This window comes from Malus sylvestris, chromosome 13, assembly GCF_916048215.2.
Source record: "Malus sylvestris chromosome 13, drMalSylv7.2, whole genome shotgun sequence".
Lineage (NCBI taxonomy): Eukaryota > Viridiplantae > Streptophyta > Magnoliopsida > Rosales > Rosaceae > Malus > Malus sylvestris.
In genome coordinates this window covers 21390139-21408879 of record NC_062272.1, presented here as the reverse complement: position 1 = coordinate 21408879, position 18741 = coordinate 21390139, and the positions used below count along the sequence as shown (strand labels likewise).

Below are 18741 nucleotides of genomic sequence, written 5' to 3'. Positions count from 1 at the left end.
CTCATAACTCAGTCCCCTACGCCAGAGCAATCACCACTTCAACTTCCCCGACGACGTCGTGGGGCGCGACTGCCGCGTCTTCTGCCTCGTTGACTCCAGCTCTCCCAAGTCCTCACCGTCTTCAAGCGACAAGGACGACAATCAGCAATCCAGCTTCTTCCCCCAACGAGCAGCCCTAGGTCCGCCACGCCATCGCCGGAACTCTTCTCGCCACCGATGTAGTTCTCCACAGAACCGTCGCCGTGCCTTCACCTTGCAGAGCACCAATATATAAAAAAAAAAAAGAATGATGGCGGATGGCACCAAGTGAAAAAAAAAAATTAATTATAAAGGATCATGGTGGAATCCGTCGGCACATTTTGAAAAAAAGAATTAAAAAAAATGGAAAAGCAAAGGAATGGTGGCCAGTCATCATTTATATATAAAAATAATAATAATAATTGTAAAGGTTTTAGGTGCTTCACGCACCATGTTTTTGGTGCTCCACGCCCATTTTAATATATATATATATATATAAAGGGGGACAAAAGTTCCTGAAGATGAATGGGCAATATTCTTAAAAAAAAAAAGAAAAGAAAAAGAGTAATAATAAAGAAGAAAAAGAGTGATGATGCGATGCTAAAAGGAAGGGATTTGATGGAGAAGCTTATGAAGTTGCAAAGTTCGGAGCACGGCAACGATTTGATGAGGGAGATTGTGAGGGTCTTCTGATGCTTCCAACTAATAAGGCTCTTCTGGATGATCCTGTCTTCCGTCCTTTTGTGAAAAGATATGTTGCGGGTATGGTGATTGAATTTGTTGATCGAACGGGCGAGGCGAAGTCTGTGGCTGTGCTCAGTGGTGTTAGTGGTGGAGCTTCTACCTCCATCTCCTCGCCTTTTTCTTCGGCCCTCAACGCACGTCCGTGCTCTCCATGCTCTCTGTCCTCTTTCTCCAACTTCACAACCGCTGTTAAACGACTAGCCGGTCGTGAAGCTCGACTCTTTGCATTACACTCTGCCTCAAGCTCCAGCTGCTTCTGAACCTCCGCCATGGTTGTTGCCTTTGAATGAGATTGACAAAATCAAAGTTTGTCAACACACACCCAAAGACCTCCTCCGTCTCTTGCCTCGCAGCTACCAACAACCTCAGAGACCACTGTCAAACGACTAGCCGATCGCGAAGCTCGACACTTTGCACCACCACCATTTCATCCATGCTCTCTTCTCAACCCAGATGCAGCATATATATAGAAAAAAATAAAAAAGATAAAGGGTCATCATGGCCAACAAAATCAAAAAAAAAGAAAGGTTTCAAAATGATGCATTAGCATCATGCAAAAAAAAAAAAGGAAAGAAAAAGAAAAAAAAAAGACCATCATTGCTTTGAATGATGGTGTCGTATGGAAAGCAAGAAAAAAAATAAAAATAAAAAAAGAGGGCATCATTGCTTTGAATGATGGTGTCGTGTGGAAAGCAAAGGAAAGAAAAAAAAAAAAAAAGAATGATGGTGGACGACACATGTGAAAAAAAGAAAAAAAAAATTAAAGTCCTTTGGTACTTTTGACACCATGCGAAACAAAGCTCGTTTATTGATTTCTCTAAAAAATTTACAGAAACGTACGTTTACATGAAAAAAAAATTACAAAAAAAATGTGCAAACAAACAGAAGGGAGTCTTCATTGCTCAGGTGGCGTCTTAGTACTCGACGGAGATCCAGAAGGTGGAGGCACCAGAGGGTGATTATTTAGAGCCTCAGTACTAGGCAGAACCCTAGGAGGAGGAGGCACCGAAGGTTGATCATTTAGAGCTTCATTACGCAGTACAGCCCTAGAAGACGAAGGCAAATGCTGTTGGAATAAACCCACAAACCTCGGATGATCAAGTAAAATCTGACCATTAGATTCCTGCATCTGGTCAATCTTCCTATTCATGTTTGTAGCATAGTTATGTGCGAGCTTGTGCAACTGTTTATCCTCATGCTTGAGCCATCTAATCTCCTGTTTGAGACTCATCACTTCTGCCGTCAATGATTCAACTTGATGGGTTCGAGCAAATAGACGTTGGGCCATATTAGACACAGAACCTGCACACTGCACACTGAGAGCCAGAGAATCCTTAACAACCAACTCATCAGACCGTTTGGAAAATAGTCTGTTATCTTTAGGAGTGACAAGGTTCCGGGCCACCACCGCAACGGTCATATCATTCTTCATCACCGAATCCCCAACGGTAAGAGGACCAATAGGGGATATGAAGGATGGGCGCCATATGTTGTCTGGAGAAGGCAGGACTGCCTCTTCACCAAGGTTCAAGTCAAAACGACGGTCGGAGTGGCCAGACATTTTCAAAAGCGTTGAAAGAAAGAAGAAGTCAGACAAGTCAAGATCGTAGAAGTGTAAGAAGGGAGTTTCTACAGGCAGAAATTCAAGCGTGCTTTGAAACGTCATGCGTACCTCTATAAAAATCAGCACTCGACGAGATTTCAGAGATCGAAGAGGCGAACTCAGAAATCGAAGAGTCGCTAACTTTCTCAAAAGCTAGGCTTGCTCAGAAACCACGGCCAATCTTCTTTTCCAGATTTATCCGCACTTGTCACATGCAACCTCTGCACTCGATGGAACTCAGAACTCGAAGAGGCAAGCTTAGAAATTGGAGAGGCATCTGCTTTTCCAGACGTGTCAACATCTGTCACATGCACACTCGGCATTGCGGAAATCACGGGCAATTTGTCGAAGCGCCGATTTCAGATATCGAAGAGGCATCTGCTTTTCCAAACATGTCAGCATCTGTCACATGCACACTCAGCTTTGCGAAAATCACGGGCAATTTGTCGAAGATTTCTGGTGAAGTAGACGTGAAGTTTACTGTTCAATCATCCATCGGTTGTCGACAAGAGTGAAAGAATAGTACTGGTTATTAATTCATATAAATGTCGACCCTCCATAGCAAGGCAGACATACATAACCTTTCTTCATCTCCGAGAATGCCTTCCCAACGAAACCTCTCGAGTCACTCAGTGTTCCTTATTCCTTGGGGTACCTCTGCAAACAAATGACACAAAAGCAAAAGTATCTCATATCACCAGGGTAGAAAGCAAGAGTATCTTATATCATGTTTTCTCCATGTCCTTTCCTTTGTCCTTGTTCTTACCTGCATAGACAAGGATAAAGAAAACAGTATGTCGGAACCTCCACTTAAACTCGGGTAAGGAATCGACTACCTGGAACCTTTGCCTAGTTGCTTACATGGTATTGCTCTCGAGTACTCGTCTTCCACTGCTGTTGTACTTCTAAAGAAGCTGCTACATCTACTTGGAGAACAGATAAGGTAGGTGAAAATGATACCTTGCAGCATGTGGAGACAACGTGCAGAAGAAACAAGCAAAGAAGAATGCAGCCTGCACAGTCAACTCAGCAGAAGGAGTCTGAGCTGAGGAACTCGAGAAGATGCCACATTCTGCCAGAAGAATAGATCAGGCAAAGGAAAATGATACATTGAAGCATATGGAGACAAGCACAACAAAGCACGTGCCGATTCATCTGCTACTTCTTCAAAATCAAAAGTATCTCATATCATCATGGTTGCAATCACTCTGGGTGGAGGACTCGTTTTGACCCTCAAATTCTTGGGTCGATTCGCTAGGCGTTGTGGGCTGCACGTGCCGATTCACCACCCTTGAATCAAATCCTTAAAGATCAAGTCACCAACTGGAAGAAGAGCCCATCAATCTTGAAGATCATACCGTTGACCAAACTGCTCAGGTGTGAATTAGAAAGATTGAACAAAGCAACAAGTCGTCACCTTCACCTCGTGCCTGCTTGCCATGTGTTCGAGTCAACCTTCAAGAATCAAGCCTCAATGGCCCTTGAAGAAGCTTCCAGCCAAATTCAAGATCAAGCCTCGACGGCCCTTGAGGAAATCACGTGTCCGATTCAAGATCAAGCGTCCACCACCCTTGAATCAAATCCAGTTCAAGAATAAGCTGAGGAAAGTCAACAATTGGAGGAATCCAGAAAATCCTCCAACCCAATTCAAGATCAAAGCTGTGGAAAGTCAACAAGCGAAAAAACAAATACGTGCCAATTCATCCACTGCCAAAGCCAAAGATCATCTACCACATGAAGCTCCTTGTGGTCCAATTTCAACCTTCAAGATCAAGCCTCGACAGCCTTTGAAGAAATTTTCAGCCCAATTCAAGATCAAGCCTCAACAGCCCTTGAAGAAATCTCCAGCCCAATTCAAGATCAAGCATCGATGGCCCTTGGATTGACATCTACACTAAGGGACTTCACAACGCATCTCTTCCACGTGACAAGCATATGTATACGACGCGCCTAGAAGTGGGGGCATTTGTAGACATCGAAATTTCGGTGAAATAAATGTTGACCAATAGTTACAATTTCAACGCTCACGTGTCACATAAATTTTACACGTAGCGTGTGACTAAACGAAAAATCAAAATAAATCGGAAAAATCATCAAATAGGACACATGTCAACACCTGGCAGAAACGATTTATTTCATCTGCATATTATATTCAAAATTAGGCCTTGGAAAATTCTATAAATAGAAACCATTTCATTCACCTCACACCAAAACCTTGAAGCTTTGAAACTCCAAAGCTCCCAAGCAAATCCCAAATGATCAAGAAAGCTCTCTTCGTTCTTCGTCAACCCAACCTTCAAGATCAAGCCCCAACGGCCCTTTGAAGGAACTTCCACCAATTCAAGATCAAGCCCCGATGGCCCTTGAAGAAAGCGTTCATCGTTCATCATTCGTTCATCCTAAGATCAAGCCCCAACGACCCTTTGGATCAACAACATCAACAAATCCACACATCCAACTGTTCTTCAAGATAAAGCCCAAAAGCCCTTGAAGATCCATTCATCAACTGTTCATCAAGATCAAGCCCCAAAGGCCCTTGAAGATCCGTTCATCAACAGTTCTTCAAGATCAAGCCTAAAAGCCTTGAAGATCCGTTCATCCAACCACCCTTCAAGATCAAGCCCAAAAGCCCTTGAAGATCTGGTCATCACTGTTCTTCAAGATCAAGCCCAAAAGCCCTTGAAGATCCGTTCATCACCGTCATTCAAGATCAAGCCTCAACGGCCCTTGAAGAAACTTTCAACCGTTCATCCAAGATCAAGCCTCGACGGCCCCTGGATCAATCGCACATCCACAATACACACCTGACGGAGATCGAATCAAAGGATCAAATTTGAGAGAGATTGTAACCCAAAATCATCAAATACAAAATATTATTTTGTACACGTGTTCTTGTCTCGTTTGTCGCAGGAAATTTCGTGTTCACAGTACTGTTCATTAAAATAGTAATATCTTGGAGGATCTTGGAGGACCAGATGGCTAAAATGAGCTATCTGACCAGCCATCGGTTGAAGATAGTCTCAAAAGGACCCTGACATAGTGGATATATGGGAAAAACCACCAAAGTTATGCCCAAGCATGTTCATGAAAACTGAAAGCTACCTATGCTTACCCAAGGTCAAATCTTCTTGTACTTGATGTAATTATACATTGTAATCAGGGACAAGTTAAAAATAATATATATGGCCTGGGTTCATTTGACATCAAAGTTTTGCAGATTGAACTTAATTTGGCTTTTCTTTTTTCATTATTTTCCTTTAAATTTTCGTAAAAAAATAAAATTTATATTTGTGATGAGCAGGGTATAAAATATCGATGATATCGGAAATATCGGTAGTCTAAAAACACGGAAATTTCGATGGAAATATCGGGATATTATCGATATCGATAAAAATTGAATAAAAACCACGGAAATTGTAAGAAAAACTTGGAAATTTTTATTGAAACTTTGTAGGATGTTTATTTAGTCAATTATCTATTAGTTTATCACAAAAAATTGGAAGGACATGTATTGCATGATAGATATAACTTATTAAAGTTGATTATATAGCGAGCTGGCAAACATTGTGAGTGTAGAAAATATGTAGTTATTAATAAAAGAAGTTTAAACACACCATAATCATTTATATATAATGAATTAGTACAATATTTTACACTTTATACATTGCATGGTAAGATACATGAGTGACTTAGCAATGACTAAAATATCGATGATATCGAAAATATCGGTAGTCCAAAAACACGGAAATTTCGATGGAAATATCGGGATATTATGGATATTTTAGACCATGGTGATGAGTTGATAGCTCACTATGGCTAGTCAATTCAAGAAGAATATCATCAAATTGATAATACAAATCCTAATAAGGACATCAATTTTTCTTTCAATTTCTTTCATTACTAAATTTAGTGTAGGTAAATAAATAATTACATATTTTCCCTAGATCAATGATCATTTCTTTGTCTAGCATTACGTAAATTGAAGTAATCCTCCTCTTCAACTGAAGTCAACAAAATAATTTTCTTCTCTTCAACAAAACTCAATGTCGCTAAGATATTCTTCACTGACCTCTTCTTAAAAGTACAAAACGTCAATTTTAATTTTAAAAATATTTTATGACCTCAAAGTTCAAATGTGTTTATCCCGTATTTCATCATAATATGCATGTCATGTATTATGGCTATATATAATATATGTTTGTATGTGCTAAATATAATAGTATTTGTCTTCCTCCTCCCAACAGTAACTTTACAAAAAAACCCTGAATCTGGAAACTTAAGTCTCCCACCAAATTTGATGCACCGTTGCAAAGCCACCACCACCAAAAAGTAGGGCCGTGTTTTGGTGAATAGAAACTTATGGAAACTTTTGGTGAATGTTTGAGTACGATTATGAGTGGAGAGATTATATTCTGATGGCTTTTATATTAATTGAAAACCTGTGAGAATTCGGCACATTTTGCCAACTGAGGTGAAGAAGAAGCAAGCCTAATGGACGTGGAGGATGACGGGAATATTCTTATGCACGACAAACGAACGCCCAACACGAATGATGTTGTTCAGTTAAAACTGGAGATCAATCAGTTGAAGATTTCTTTGGCACGAATGGCACATGAGGAAGACAAATAGGAGAGGAAAATGTGGAGCAAGATCGATGAGTTGTCTGCTGTCGTGGAAGAAGTAAGAAAAGGAGGTAAGACAAAAGCGATTAAGAAGAAGAAGAAGCGAGGATGAAGGTGAGTAAGAAAGGAGGCATGTTGAAAGTAAGGAAGTGAACAAGGGAGAAAGTGAGGAAGAAACAGAGGCATAAGCAGAGGAGGAAGAAAGGAATGACTAAGATTCTGATGGAAGAAAGTGAGGAAGTGGGAGAGAAAGATGGTGAGGACAGAGAGAAGGGCATTGATTTGGTGAATCCGAAAATGGAAGAAAAAGTAAAGGGTTTGGAGTTGGGGGATGAGACTATTGGGGCATTCCTATAGTTATTTGTACAGCATGTTGATTTGTTGGGAGAATCACTGTCGAAGGGGTATGAAGAAGATGGTTCTGATGATGATAATGACGAAGTGGTAATCACTTCTTAGTGGAGCATTTGGGAAAGAAAAGGAATGCCTATTTGACAAGGGCGATGGCCAAAGCTAAGACACAGGGAAATAACAAAAAAAAAGAAACGCAAAGTGACTATAGATTACACGGTAATAGTCTATGACGAGAAATTTTTCATTGTGACCGGAATACAGAAGATACATCGCATGTTTTTATATAAGTGGTAGAAAATTTTATTTTTTAAGTTATTAACTTTTTAACACACATATCCCACAATTTGTATAGTAACACGTGATGCACCATCTCGTGCACCGGTCACATTGAAAAATCTCTCGTCTATGACCTCACCAAAGGTTAGAAGCTTGATGTTGATCAGCCCTTGGAGGACATGGTGCACGAAGATGGCCCCAGCAAAAATCTAGATCAACAATGCGTGGTTGAAATAATGGAGTTTTTCTATCATTTCAGCCCTTGGAGTTTTTCTATCTGTTTTAAGAAAAGTTAAAAATATTTGTTAAAAAAAAAAATTAAAAAAAAATTAAAACTAGAAAACGAAATATCAAACAACTCAATGAACACACAAAATTGGTATATTTAACATACACACTTTCTAATATAAGTGTGAGTCCGACCACATATAATCGTAGGTCTTACCATTATTAAAGATCGTCAACAAGTGTATTAGTTTTCTGTTGACATAATTTTTATTTGATAATTACACTACAAAAAAAAAAAAAAAAAAGGGCTGAGAACACAAAAAATTTGTGCCGTTTACATTTTCATTGTGCACAAATGCATTGTTGTGCTTTTTGAACTTCATTGAGCACTAAACTATCTCAAATGTGCCATCTGAACGAAGGGCATATTAGTTGGTGTCCTGCATTTGTGGCCATTAAAATGTTTGCACCAAAATTTGTGTCATTGTTTATAAATATCAGTAATCATAATTTTTTATTAATTTACGTACACACATAAATAATTTTTGTGCAATTTGATTTAGTATATTTAAATTATTTAATTTCATACACATAAGTATCTTGTCTTACTTCAACCCCCCCTTTCTTTTCCTTTACTCTCTCATCTCTCTCTCCGTCTCTGTCATTTCTCTTTTCCTGTCTCTCATCTTTCCTTCTCTTTTACTTTCCTTATCTCTCACTTTCATCTCTGCTTCCCCAGATTTAGTTCAACCACCTTTTTATCTCTACCTTCACCAGATTCAGTCTATCTCTCTCAATTTCCCGATCTTCTCTCATCTCTGCCTCCTTCAGAATCTCTTTCTCTCACCTCTGTCTCTTTGTCTCTCTCTCTCTCTCTCTCTATCTCAACTCTACCTCCCTTATACTCTGTTGCTAGACGTTGACGGTCAGATCGACAACCACCGCATCACCAACTTCTCTCACCCATTTCAGATCTGGGTTTTTTGTTGATTTTTTCTTTGATTTTTGTGTAATTTTTTAACAATTTATTTTTGTAGGCGGGTTTCTGTGAGCTCGTGTGCTCCACAATGGAAGTCCGAGTCGGTTTTCTAAAAGAGGTTAGTCATCTTAATGATTCTGGACTGAGTTGATACGATCTTTGCTAGCTGCCATTTCAGTGTCCTTGACGAGAACAAGCTCTATAACTATACTTTGGACTCTCTCATCCCTTTCTTCCCTCATGGTGTTCAAAGAGAAGATGGGTACTCTCTCTCTCTCTCTCTCTCTCTCTCTCTCTCTCTCTCTTTCTATTTCTCTGCTATGTTTAATACTGACACCTCTCTCAGATCTGGGCTTTTCCTTTGTTTTGTTTAATTTTTTATTTTTTTTATTTTTATTTTTTTGTATTTGATCTCTCAAGAAACTCAACATCACTTCAATTAACGATTTTTGTTTGAAATTCTTTTTATTTTGCCCATAAATTCATAAGTTTGATGGAACTCTACTTGTGGGAATGATGAATTTATTTGTGGAGCAACAAAGATGGGATGAACAAAGCTTTCTGGGGAAGATGTTGTTGTCCAGAAATGATTGTTTTCGAATGTTATCTTAATTAGCGCTAAAATATATAAAATGTTTGTTTTTCGTTTGTATGGTTTTTCGAATTTTTATTTTTTTAGGGTTATTATACAAAATGGTCCCTGGGATTTGCATGATCAATATAAATGGTCCCTGAGATTGAAAATAAATAGAAATGGTCCCTGAGATTATCCACCATCCATGATTTTGGTATTTCTGTTAAAAATGATTTTGGGCATTTTTCAAAGCTTTGTAACTCAATCGTTTCTTAACCAAATTCGACCCATAATATATCAAAATGAATTTAGGAAAGTGTAGAATAAGATTATACCTATTTCGAAGCCCAATGGTTGCCGGAGATGGCCGGAAAAGAGCCTGAAAGGTGACTGTTCCGCGGGAAAACTGGAAAACTCGCCGGAAACTGGGTAAATTTAAACGTTCATAATTTCTTCAATACCCAACTAAATTGAGTGATTCGAAAACAAAAATAATACTTCTTGATGAGAGGAAGAGAATGATACCTTTTTCGAAGGCTAACTCGCCGTGGTTTGGTCGGACAACGGCTCAAAAGTGGCTAAGCATTTTCGAGTTAGCCAATTTCGAGTAGGTTTTCGGCCAAACCACGGCGAGTTAGCAGTAAATAAAGATTCCATTCTCTTCGTCTAGTCGAGAAGTATGATTTTCGTTTTTGAATCACTCGATTTGGTTGAGTATTGAAGAAGTTAAGAACGTTTAAAGTTTACCCAATTTCTGGCGAGTTTTCCAGTTTTCCAGTTTTCCCGCGGACCAGTCACCTTTCAGGCTATTTTCCGGCACTAGTACAAAAAATACTTTGCGCGACGTAGGACCGTCGTCGCGCAAAGTCAAAAATACGTCGCCCAAAACTTAGCGAAACGAACCTTCGTCGCGCAAGAACCGTCGCGCGAAGGCAGTGAAGGAAGGGTTTGCGCGACGCAGTGCCTACCTACGTCGCGCAAAGCTACTTTGCGCGACGCATGATCTACGTCGCGCAAAGCTACTTTGCGCGACGCAGTGCCTACCTACGTCGCGCAAAGCTACTTTGCGCGACGTAGGTCTGCGTCGCACAAAGTAGCTTTGCGCGACGTAGGTAGGCACTGCGTCGCGCAAAGTTTTAGTTTTTATTTTTATTTTTTGTCATTTATATTTTTTATTTAATTTTTAATAAATATTATAATTGAACTCTAAAAAATAATTAATAAACCAAGAAAAAGTAAATAATTATAGAATATATGAAAATGTACGTTTGTCCGAACAAAAAAATAAAAAACTACGAGTCTTCTAAGTTTAATACATCATGCTACTCGGTATCGTCTAGGCAAAATGGCTGAGATGTCGAAGGTGGAGCAACATTAGGTGCGGGCATCGTCGGGATTTGGAGGCCGGACATCGCTAAGGCCTGAACAATCATATTCATCCTCTCGTCCTGGGCCCTAATGTGGTCGCCCTGGGCCGCAACCTGACCTCTTAGGGTTGTCACTTCCTCCTTCAAGGAATTAACCTCTCCTATGGACAATCTGGAAGAAGAGGCACCCGTTTCACGAACCCCCGCCTTCCCCGTACACCGAACAACCTTACCATGACGACGACCGAACTTCTGATCCAAGACCTCAGTCACGATCTGAACATCTGCATCCTTGGGTACAATGACGTCCTCGATCGGGGTGTCCGGGGGAAGTTGCGATGTTGCTTCTTGGAGAATAGCAGTGCTCTTTTCCACCATATCACCCTGTAATAATAAAGAAAAAACATATAATGTTTAATAACAAAATATAAATAATATTTGAACGATTCATAAAAATAAGAAAAATAACAATTACATATACTTACATAAAGCTGGTCACTGTTCTCATTGTTGGGATGAACGTAAACATGCTTGAACAGGTCAATCTGTGGGAACTTAGAACCCTCCTAAAGAAAAAAAAACATTAAGAAAATTTTATTAATCAATAATATAAAATAAATTGTATAAAATTTCAAAATTAATATACTTTTACCTCACGTCGTGCCTCAACCCTATACGAAAAGGGCTTCGAACCAGAATGGTGGAGAAGTGTCTTTGAGTCCCGAGCTTTCTTGCCAGCAGCAGATCTCTTCTGTTAAACATACAATATATATGTTAGTGCGACTATTTGAAAGAAATTATTAAAAAAAGCTTAAATAAAATAACAAAAACAATAAATTATTATTAAAGTATTATGTACATACCAAAAATTTTGGATCCGTAAAATGTGTGCAGAGCCACTCCCAATCCTCTCGCCGCTCCTTATACTCGCGTGGGCAACCCTGTAGGCGAGCAATCTCCGGAGATTCCCATAGCTGAAAATGTGTGTGAAGAGCGCTCTTCCAATCTTTGTACCGGCTTGCTAAGGTCTCCTCTAAGTAGGCACTGACCTCAGGGGATATGTCCTCCATTTCAAAAACAACCTACAAATATGAAAAACAAAATGACAAACAAAATGACCATGTATAAGAATAATTGACAACTAGTTTATAAGATATTGATAAAGTTTGTCGGTTTACAATAATAACTAGAATCTTAATTTGTTAGGAAGCAAACAATATAATGTTTATATTCGGAAAGCAGTATCAAACCTTTAATGTTCAAACCATAAGGTTAACACTCAAATTATTTATCAAAATCCTTTCCTTAGCACAATTTCTCAACAAAGGATTTAACTCGACTATTTAAGGCTGCTTTCGTAGTTCACTTTAATAAATAAAACCAGGACAACAACTAAAAACAATTCACTATCAAATTGAGGCAAAGTCAAGAACCATACATAGGACTCGCTCGGTAAAAGATCGATTACTTGATTAGTATAGCCAGTCCTAAGAAGCACTTAATGATTAAAACAAAACAGCATGTATAGGCATAATGTTTAGGTATCATGATGCTGCTCAACCGGTGGATACTATGGATCAGGTTAACTGATGCACAACACAAGCAAAGCAATGTACTAGAGACGGCATGCATACTCACCTAAACACTATCATAAATCATTTAGCAAGGACGTAGACCAAAACTAAAAACCCATAAATATGCATCAGATAAGGTAGTAATCCTTCCACCTAATCAACATAATCATTATTTTAACAATGGTTCACGGAATTATTTTTCAATTTCCTTCCCAGGAAGCATTCAGACAACAAAGAACAGTGCCGCAAATCACTGAAATTAACCAAAACTAAATGACCACACTTGCTCCCAATTATGAACAGAAGAAGAGTGTGCAAAATACATGACCAAATTATTCATCACAACAACACTCGGCTATCAGGTGCAAAACAATGAAATGCACCTGATTTCTCTTTCCCCTTACATTTTCTTAGCAACCAAACAGAAATTGAGAGAAAGATCTTGACTTTACTAATCAAGATGATGGCCCTGCACTAGTTTAAGCAGAGAAAGATGTTGACTTTGCTAAAAATTAATATACTAACCTCCAAATTGTCTCGCACCAGGGCCCTCGTCTCCTCGGGAATTTTTGCCCAACTCTCCCACCGCATAGGACAAAAATTCCTAATAATAAAACCACAGCAATTAACGACGCTGTTATGCTGCTGTGAGGTAACCGCTCCACGATGTCGCTCATCATACGCAATCTTGATCAAGGAGGCAGACATACGTACAACCTGTAGCTCCTTCAACATTCGATTGGGCCCCCTGGTGTTTTTTTTAGCTGCCCAAAAAAACTTAAATGGTAAAAACCCTAAGCTTAAATTTGTACAGAAAATTTGGCAAAACCTCCCCTAATCATAAAAGTACCTTAAAACAGTAATTCACAATCCGCAACACATTTTCACAATCATAAAAGCAATAGTTTTGAAATGAAAAAAAAATGCAACATAGTGAGAATTAGAAAAAAACTACCTGGTTGGGAGGCCACATCCTCGACTCTGGAGGACGAGGAAGTGTGATCAGAAGGCTCCGGCTCGCGGCGGCGCCGATGAGGCCGCCGTGCACTGAGGGGCTCAACTGACACTGATGACGTTGATGATACGGGCACCTGGGACGTTGTAGGAGTAGCCTCCGTAAGGGGTGTAGGCTCCCCAATCAACGGAGCACTCACGCCTGGAGCACTAGATGCTGATAATGCAGGAGCTGCATTGGACACACTCCGACGACGAGTGATCAACTGCGACATCTATACACTTTATGAACCATAAAAATATAACATTAGAAACTAATCCTTTCTTGCATTTGAAACTAATAAAATAGCAACCAAAGTAATATAAGTAATTAGAGCAATAATATCAATACAAGAATATCAATACAAGAATGGGATATGTGGGTTATAATGCAACTGCTCAAAAGTACAGTATTTAAATGGTCGGGTCCTGCACTGCTTAAGTCTTTTGAAGTAAAATTCTCATCTAAGGTAATACCGTAATAGCTCGAGGCGGTGGGTTAAGCAATCATGCATATCATATATAAGTATGTGCATCAAATGTTTTCTAGTTTCAATCCCCTGTGAAAAGTTAACACTTCCTACAAATCTGGAAAAGCCATATGCAGGGCTTATTCTTCAGAACAAGAATACAGGTTTTTCACAACAACTATCTAAAAGAACAAGATTTTCCAGAATACATCTAACATGCATGAATACTATATGCAAGTCAATGCCAATTAAATAAGCAAAAGGTTTGTCTGAAGGAGAGGCCATCGAAGAAATCCAGAAATCCTTCCATGGCATACTTAGTTGTACACCCATGGCATGTGTGTTGTATGCTAGATGCCCTCTCTCTTTTAACAACACACAATAGCTTATGCAAATGCGCAGAGGACTTCAATATGTTTCATTGAAAATAAATTTACATTTTGTAGCAAATACATATGGCGAAATAGTCCATAAGTAATCATAATGGCAACCAAATACAATAGTTCAAAAACTTCAATGCAAATATAAATTGCAGAAAAAAAAAACTTGAATTTCCAAACCTACAAAATAAAAAATTCAACCAGATTATGTGTAAGAAGAAATACCAGAACTGAGAGCTGCAGGCTACCAAAATGCTCATGATCTTGTTTGTGCTGATGAACTAAAAAACTTGAAATCGAATTTACATAGGTAGAAGTTGAGATTCCAATATGAGACAGAACAATCCAAATGAAGATAAGGCGCCTAATATTAAATCAGGGCTCGAAAATAAAATTAAAATTTTTGGGGCAGGTAAAAAACTAATCATTGATTAATTAAGACAAATGACTGAAATTGTCAACTTTTCAAATTATTTGTTCTGAAGCTAATGCCTGGAACAAACTTCAGCCAAACTGGAAACCCCCTAAAGAAAATAGAAACATTCAAAAAGAAATTCATTGACGAAACGCGCAAAGCCGAGGAAAATGATCATTCCCAAAATTCCATTATGAACAAATATATGGACCAATCTTAAGATGAATATAGAGCCCTGCCTTGTAAACCATCTTTGAGCCAACCAATTACACAAATCTAAATAAGAGATGGCAGAAAAGGAATATGCTGGGCAAATGCTAAACTCATATTCCCTCCAAGATCTGAACCCTCTCCGGTAAAGTGCATCAAGAATCAAATTTCATAGTTTTTGTTTGATTCCGAAATCCAGAAGAGAAAGGGAAACCAGGCCAACCGAAACTGAAAAGTACAAGACCCTGTGCCAATCTCATTCAGCCCCATCCCGAATATGTGGTTCTTTAATTTCACACCCTAAACGGTGAACGGTGCAGACTTTTGGTGTAATCTCAACAGACCCACATAACCTCAAACCCTCACAAATCCGAAACCCTATCAAATCAGAACCAACATCCAATTTTATCTGGAGATTTCGACAAAGTACTCAGAAATCAACATGCAATTTGACCCTATACCCTAAATAACAAAAACCCTTCGAAAATGAGAAACCTTTACCTTGATTTTGGGACCCTATGTCGCGTCGGCTTCGAGATTTGGGGGTTGAAGGTTGTGAAGAGGAGAGAGAGGTATACGGGAAAGAAGGAGCGAGAGGGAGAGATGCAGGCTACGTACGGGAAAGAAAGAGCGAGTGGGAAGAGAGAGGTATACGGGAAGAGCAGATTTGGGGGTTCAAAAGGTTGCCAAACTTGAGAATTGAAAACAAGCGCCTATTTTTCACTATTGGGGCGCCAAAATTATCACATCAGGCGCGACGTAGGTATACAAATTGAGGTCGCGCAAGGTTTTTTTTTTTTTTAATATTATAAAAATTACTATTTACTTCTTTCAAATTCAAATTTATTTTACATAAAGTCCACAATAATATATTTTTCTAACAAAAACTCACAATAATTATTTTTTTTACATATATATCATTAAATTTCTTAAGTGTTATAAGTACAAAATAAATAAATTAAAATCAACTTAGTAAATATATATACCATTGAACTTGATGGGAAACGCATTGTATGAAACTAATTTCAACTATCCAACCGTCAAACTTGTTTGTATATGCTTCGAGATCGCAGACGCCAAAAAATTGCAAAAAACAAACATTCAGATATTATGTAACGGGACAAAACTTTTTTACGGTTATAAATGAAAAAGCACGATTTTTCTTTACAAGTTTATATTAATCATCATCCGAACTACAATAATAACTCTCGCTATCCTCACTACTATCATTTCCGGATTCCCATTCATCTTCATCTTCGTTTGCCTCTTCTGGTGCATTGTATTCAGGTAGATCACCAAGGTCAATTGATATTTCGAATTCAGGAAATCCAACTACGTCAAACGGTTCTTGGACAATATTAGTATCCCGGAGTGTTTCTTCACCAATTTCTATCGAAGATGATAACTGTTGGTCAACGACGTTATCGTAATTGTCATCATGATCTTGTTCTGGAATATCATATAGCCCTCTTCGATCAATCTTTTGAACAACTTTCCAACCATTGCCAGCTTTAGGGTCGTCTAGATAGAATATTTGTTTCGCCATTGTTGCCAAAATGTATGGGTCTTCATCGTACCAATGTCTCATAGTGTTTACTGATAGTAAACCATGGTCTCGCTTAACACTCGTTCGGTTATGTGGGTTTGTATCAAACCAAAGACACTTAAACAGTATCACTTGACACCTGTCTTTGTAAAGCAATTGTACTACACTAGTTAGTTTGCCATAAAAATCAATGTCTTCACTGTCACCCGCACCCGGAACATGGACACCACTATTTTGAGTAGACAACTTGTCATCACGTGTTGCCCCCAAGAACTTGATCCCGTTGACATGACAACCTGAGAACAATTCAACGTGAAGCGGTCCTCTCGCCAAGTTATATAATTCTCCATCGTAAGAGGGTGAATTCAATTCCTTCAATTTGTTCATCTAATATAACATATACAAAAAGTTAACTTGTTAGTATAACCAAATTTAAAGACGGGCATGAACAAGTTGGAAAATATGCTCAATTCAAACCACATACAACTTACATGTGCGTGAAACCACGAAGGAAACAAGTCACGGTGCTTCTTGGCATATAAATGTGAAGGATGTTCCTGCTTCATCAATTGTTCATGCTCTTCAAGGTATGGCAAAGCCTCATCACAATTGTTGAGTATGAACCAATGCGCTACCTCCATGTCCTTTTTGGTAAACGATTCGTCTTTTACAGGATCGCCGAATGGTCGCGCAATTTGGGCAAAAACAGACAATTTCTCTTTTCTGACACCACCGTCATTATTGCATTGAGAACGATTGAAAGCTGTCTCAACATCTTCAAGATACATTGCACAAAAAGTAAGTGACTCATATGCGACCCATGCCTCCACAAGTGATCCTTCAGGCTTTGCCTTGTTTCGAACAGACTTTTTCAACTCACCAATATATCTGCACAAATAAAAGGTATGCTACAAATTATTCAAAGCGTTCGTTGATCATGAATATGTTATATATATATATATATATATATATATATACGCTTAATTAAATACCTTTCTATTGGATACATCCATCGACAGTTCACTGGTCCGGCAAGCAATGCCTCATCTGGCAAGTGAATCATCACGTGAATCATACTTGTAAAAAAAGCTGGGGGAAATATCTGTTCGAACTTGCATAAGACGTTCACAATGTCGTCCTGCAATTGTTTAACATCTGACTTCCGCAAACACCTTGCAGTCAACTGCGAAAAAAATCTCGACAATAACACGATTGGTTTCACCACATCAAGAGGCAATAAGTGTCGAATACCAACTGGAAGAAGGCGTTGGAGTATCACATGACAGTCATGACTCTTCATGTTTTGAAATTTACACCCATTCACGTTCACACAATGCGAGATATTGGAAGCATACCCATCTGGAAACTTTATAGAAGAAATAAAGTTGAAAAACTCTTTCTTCCCATTCGGCTTAACTGTAAAAAAAGGATGGCCTTTCTTCAACGTACCACCGACCTTCTTCATCCACAAAGATGACCTAATGCCCATTCGTTCCAAATCGAGGCGAGCTTCGATCGTGTCTTTTGTTTTTCTTTCAATGTCTAGAATTGTCCCGACCAAAGTGTCAAACACATTTTTCTCAATATGCATAACATCGAGGTTGTGTCTCAATTTTAACTTTGACCAGTACGGAAGCTCAAATAGCATACTCTTGTGCGTCCAGTTTAGATGTGTAGTTGGTCTGGGGTTACTGACCCCTTTGCCGAAATGACCAAATTCCAAACGGTTTAACTGATCCAAAATCTCATCTCCGGACCATTCTCTTGGTCTTAGCCGAGTCTTTTTTGTGCCGTCGAAGGCTTTATCGTTCTGACGCCACTCGTTGTCCCAAGGGAGCCATCTACGATGACCAAGATAACAAACTTTTCTTGCATGCCAAGATGATGTTACGTTCTCCTTGCATATTGGACATGCCAAATAACCCTTAGTCATCCACCCAGAAACCATTGCATATGCAGGAAAATCGTTTATTGTCCACATCACTGCCGCTCGCATGGTGAACATCTGCCCAGTATATTTATCGTATGTACGAACACCGTTTTCCCATAAATCTTTTAGCTCATCAACCAACGGCCGCAAATAAACATCAATGGACTTTCCTGGATCTTCGTTAATTAATAGAGTCAACATCATGTATTCTTTTTTCATGCACTTCCAAGGTGGCAAATTATAAGGAAACACGACGACCGGCCAAGTGCTATGCTTTAGGTTTAACACCCCGAATGGATTAAATCCATCGGTGGCAAGTCCCAATCTGATGTTGCGCGGGTCAGCTGCAAAATCAGGGTACATCCGATCAAATTCTTTCCATGCCTCTCCATCTGCAGGATGCCTCATAACATCGTCATTTACCCGTCCTTCTTTATGCCATCTCATGTCGGTTGCGG

The 18741-nt window shown here is 39.0% G+C and overlaps 1 protein-coding gene across 2 annotated transcripts; it reads right to left on the bottom strand.

The window, feature by feature from the left end:
• Positions 1-10628: 10628 nt before the first annotated feature.
• Positions 10629-15438, bottom strand: LOC126597665 (uncharacterized). Of its 2 annotated transcripts, XM_050264481.1 has the most exons (7): positions 15309-15438; positions 13295-13575; positions 12865-13103; positions 11629-11847; positions 11418-11516; positions 11251-11331; positions 10629-11149 (listed from the first exon to the last, which is right to left on the bottom strand). In XM_050264481.1, exons 2-7 carry the CDS (start codon positions 13566-13568, stop codon positions 10721-10723), a joined length of 1341 nt encoding a protein of 446 aa, XP_050120438.1. In that variant the 5' UTR covers positions 13569-13575; positions 15309-15438; the 3' UTR covers positions 10629-10720. The 2 variants fall into 2 exon arrangements, with proteins under 2 accessions (XP_050120438.1, XP_050120437.1); XM_050264480.1 differs by lacking the exon at positions 15309-15438 and having other exon boundaries at positions 13295-13695.
• Between the last annotated feature and the right edge of the window lie 3303 nt (positions 15439-18741).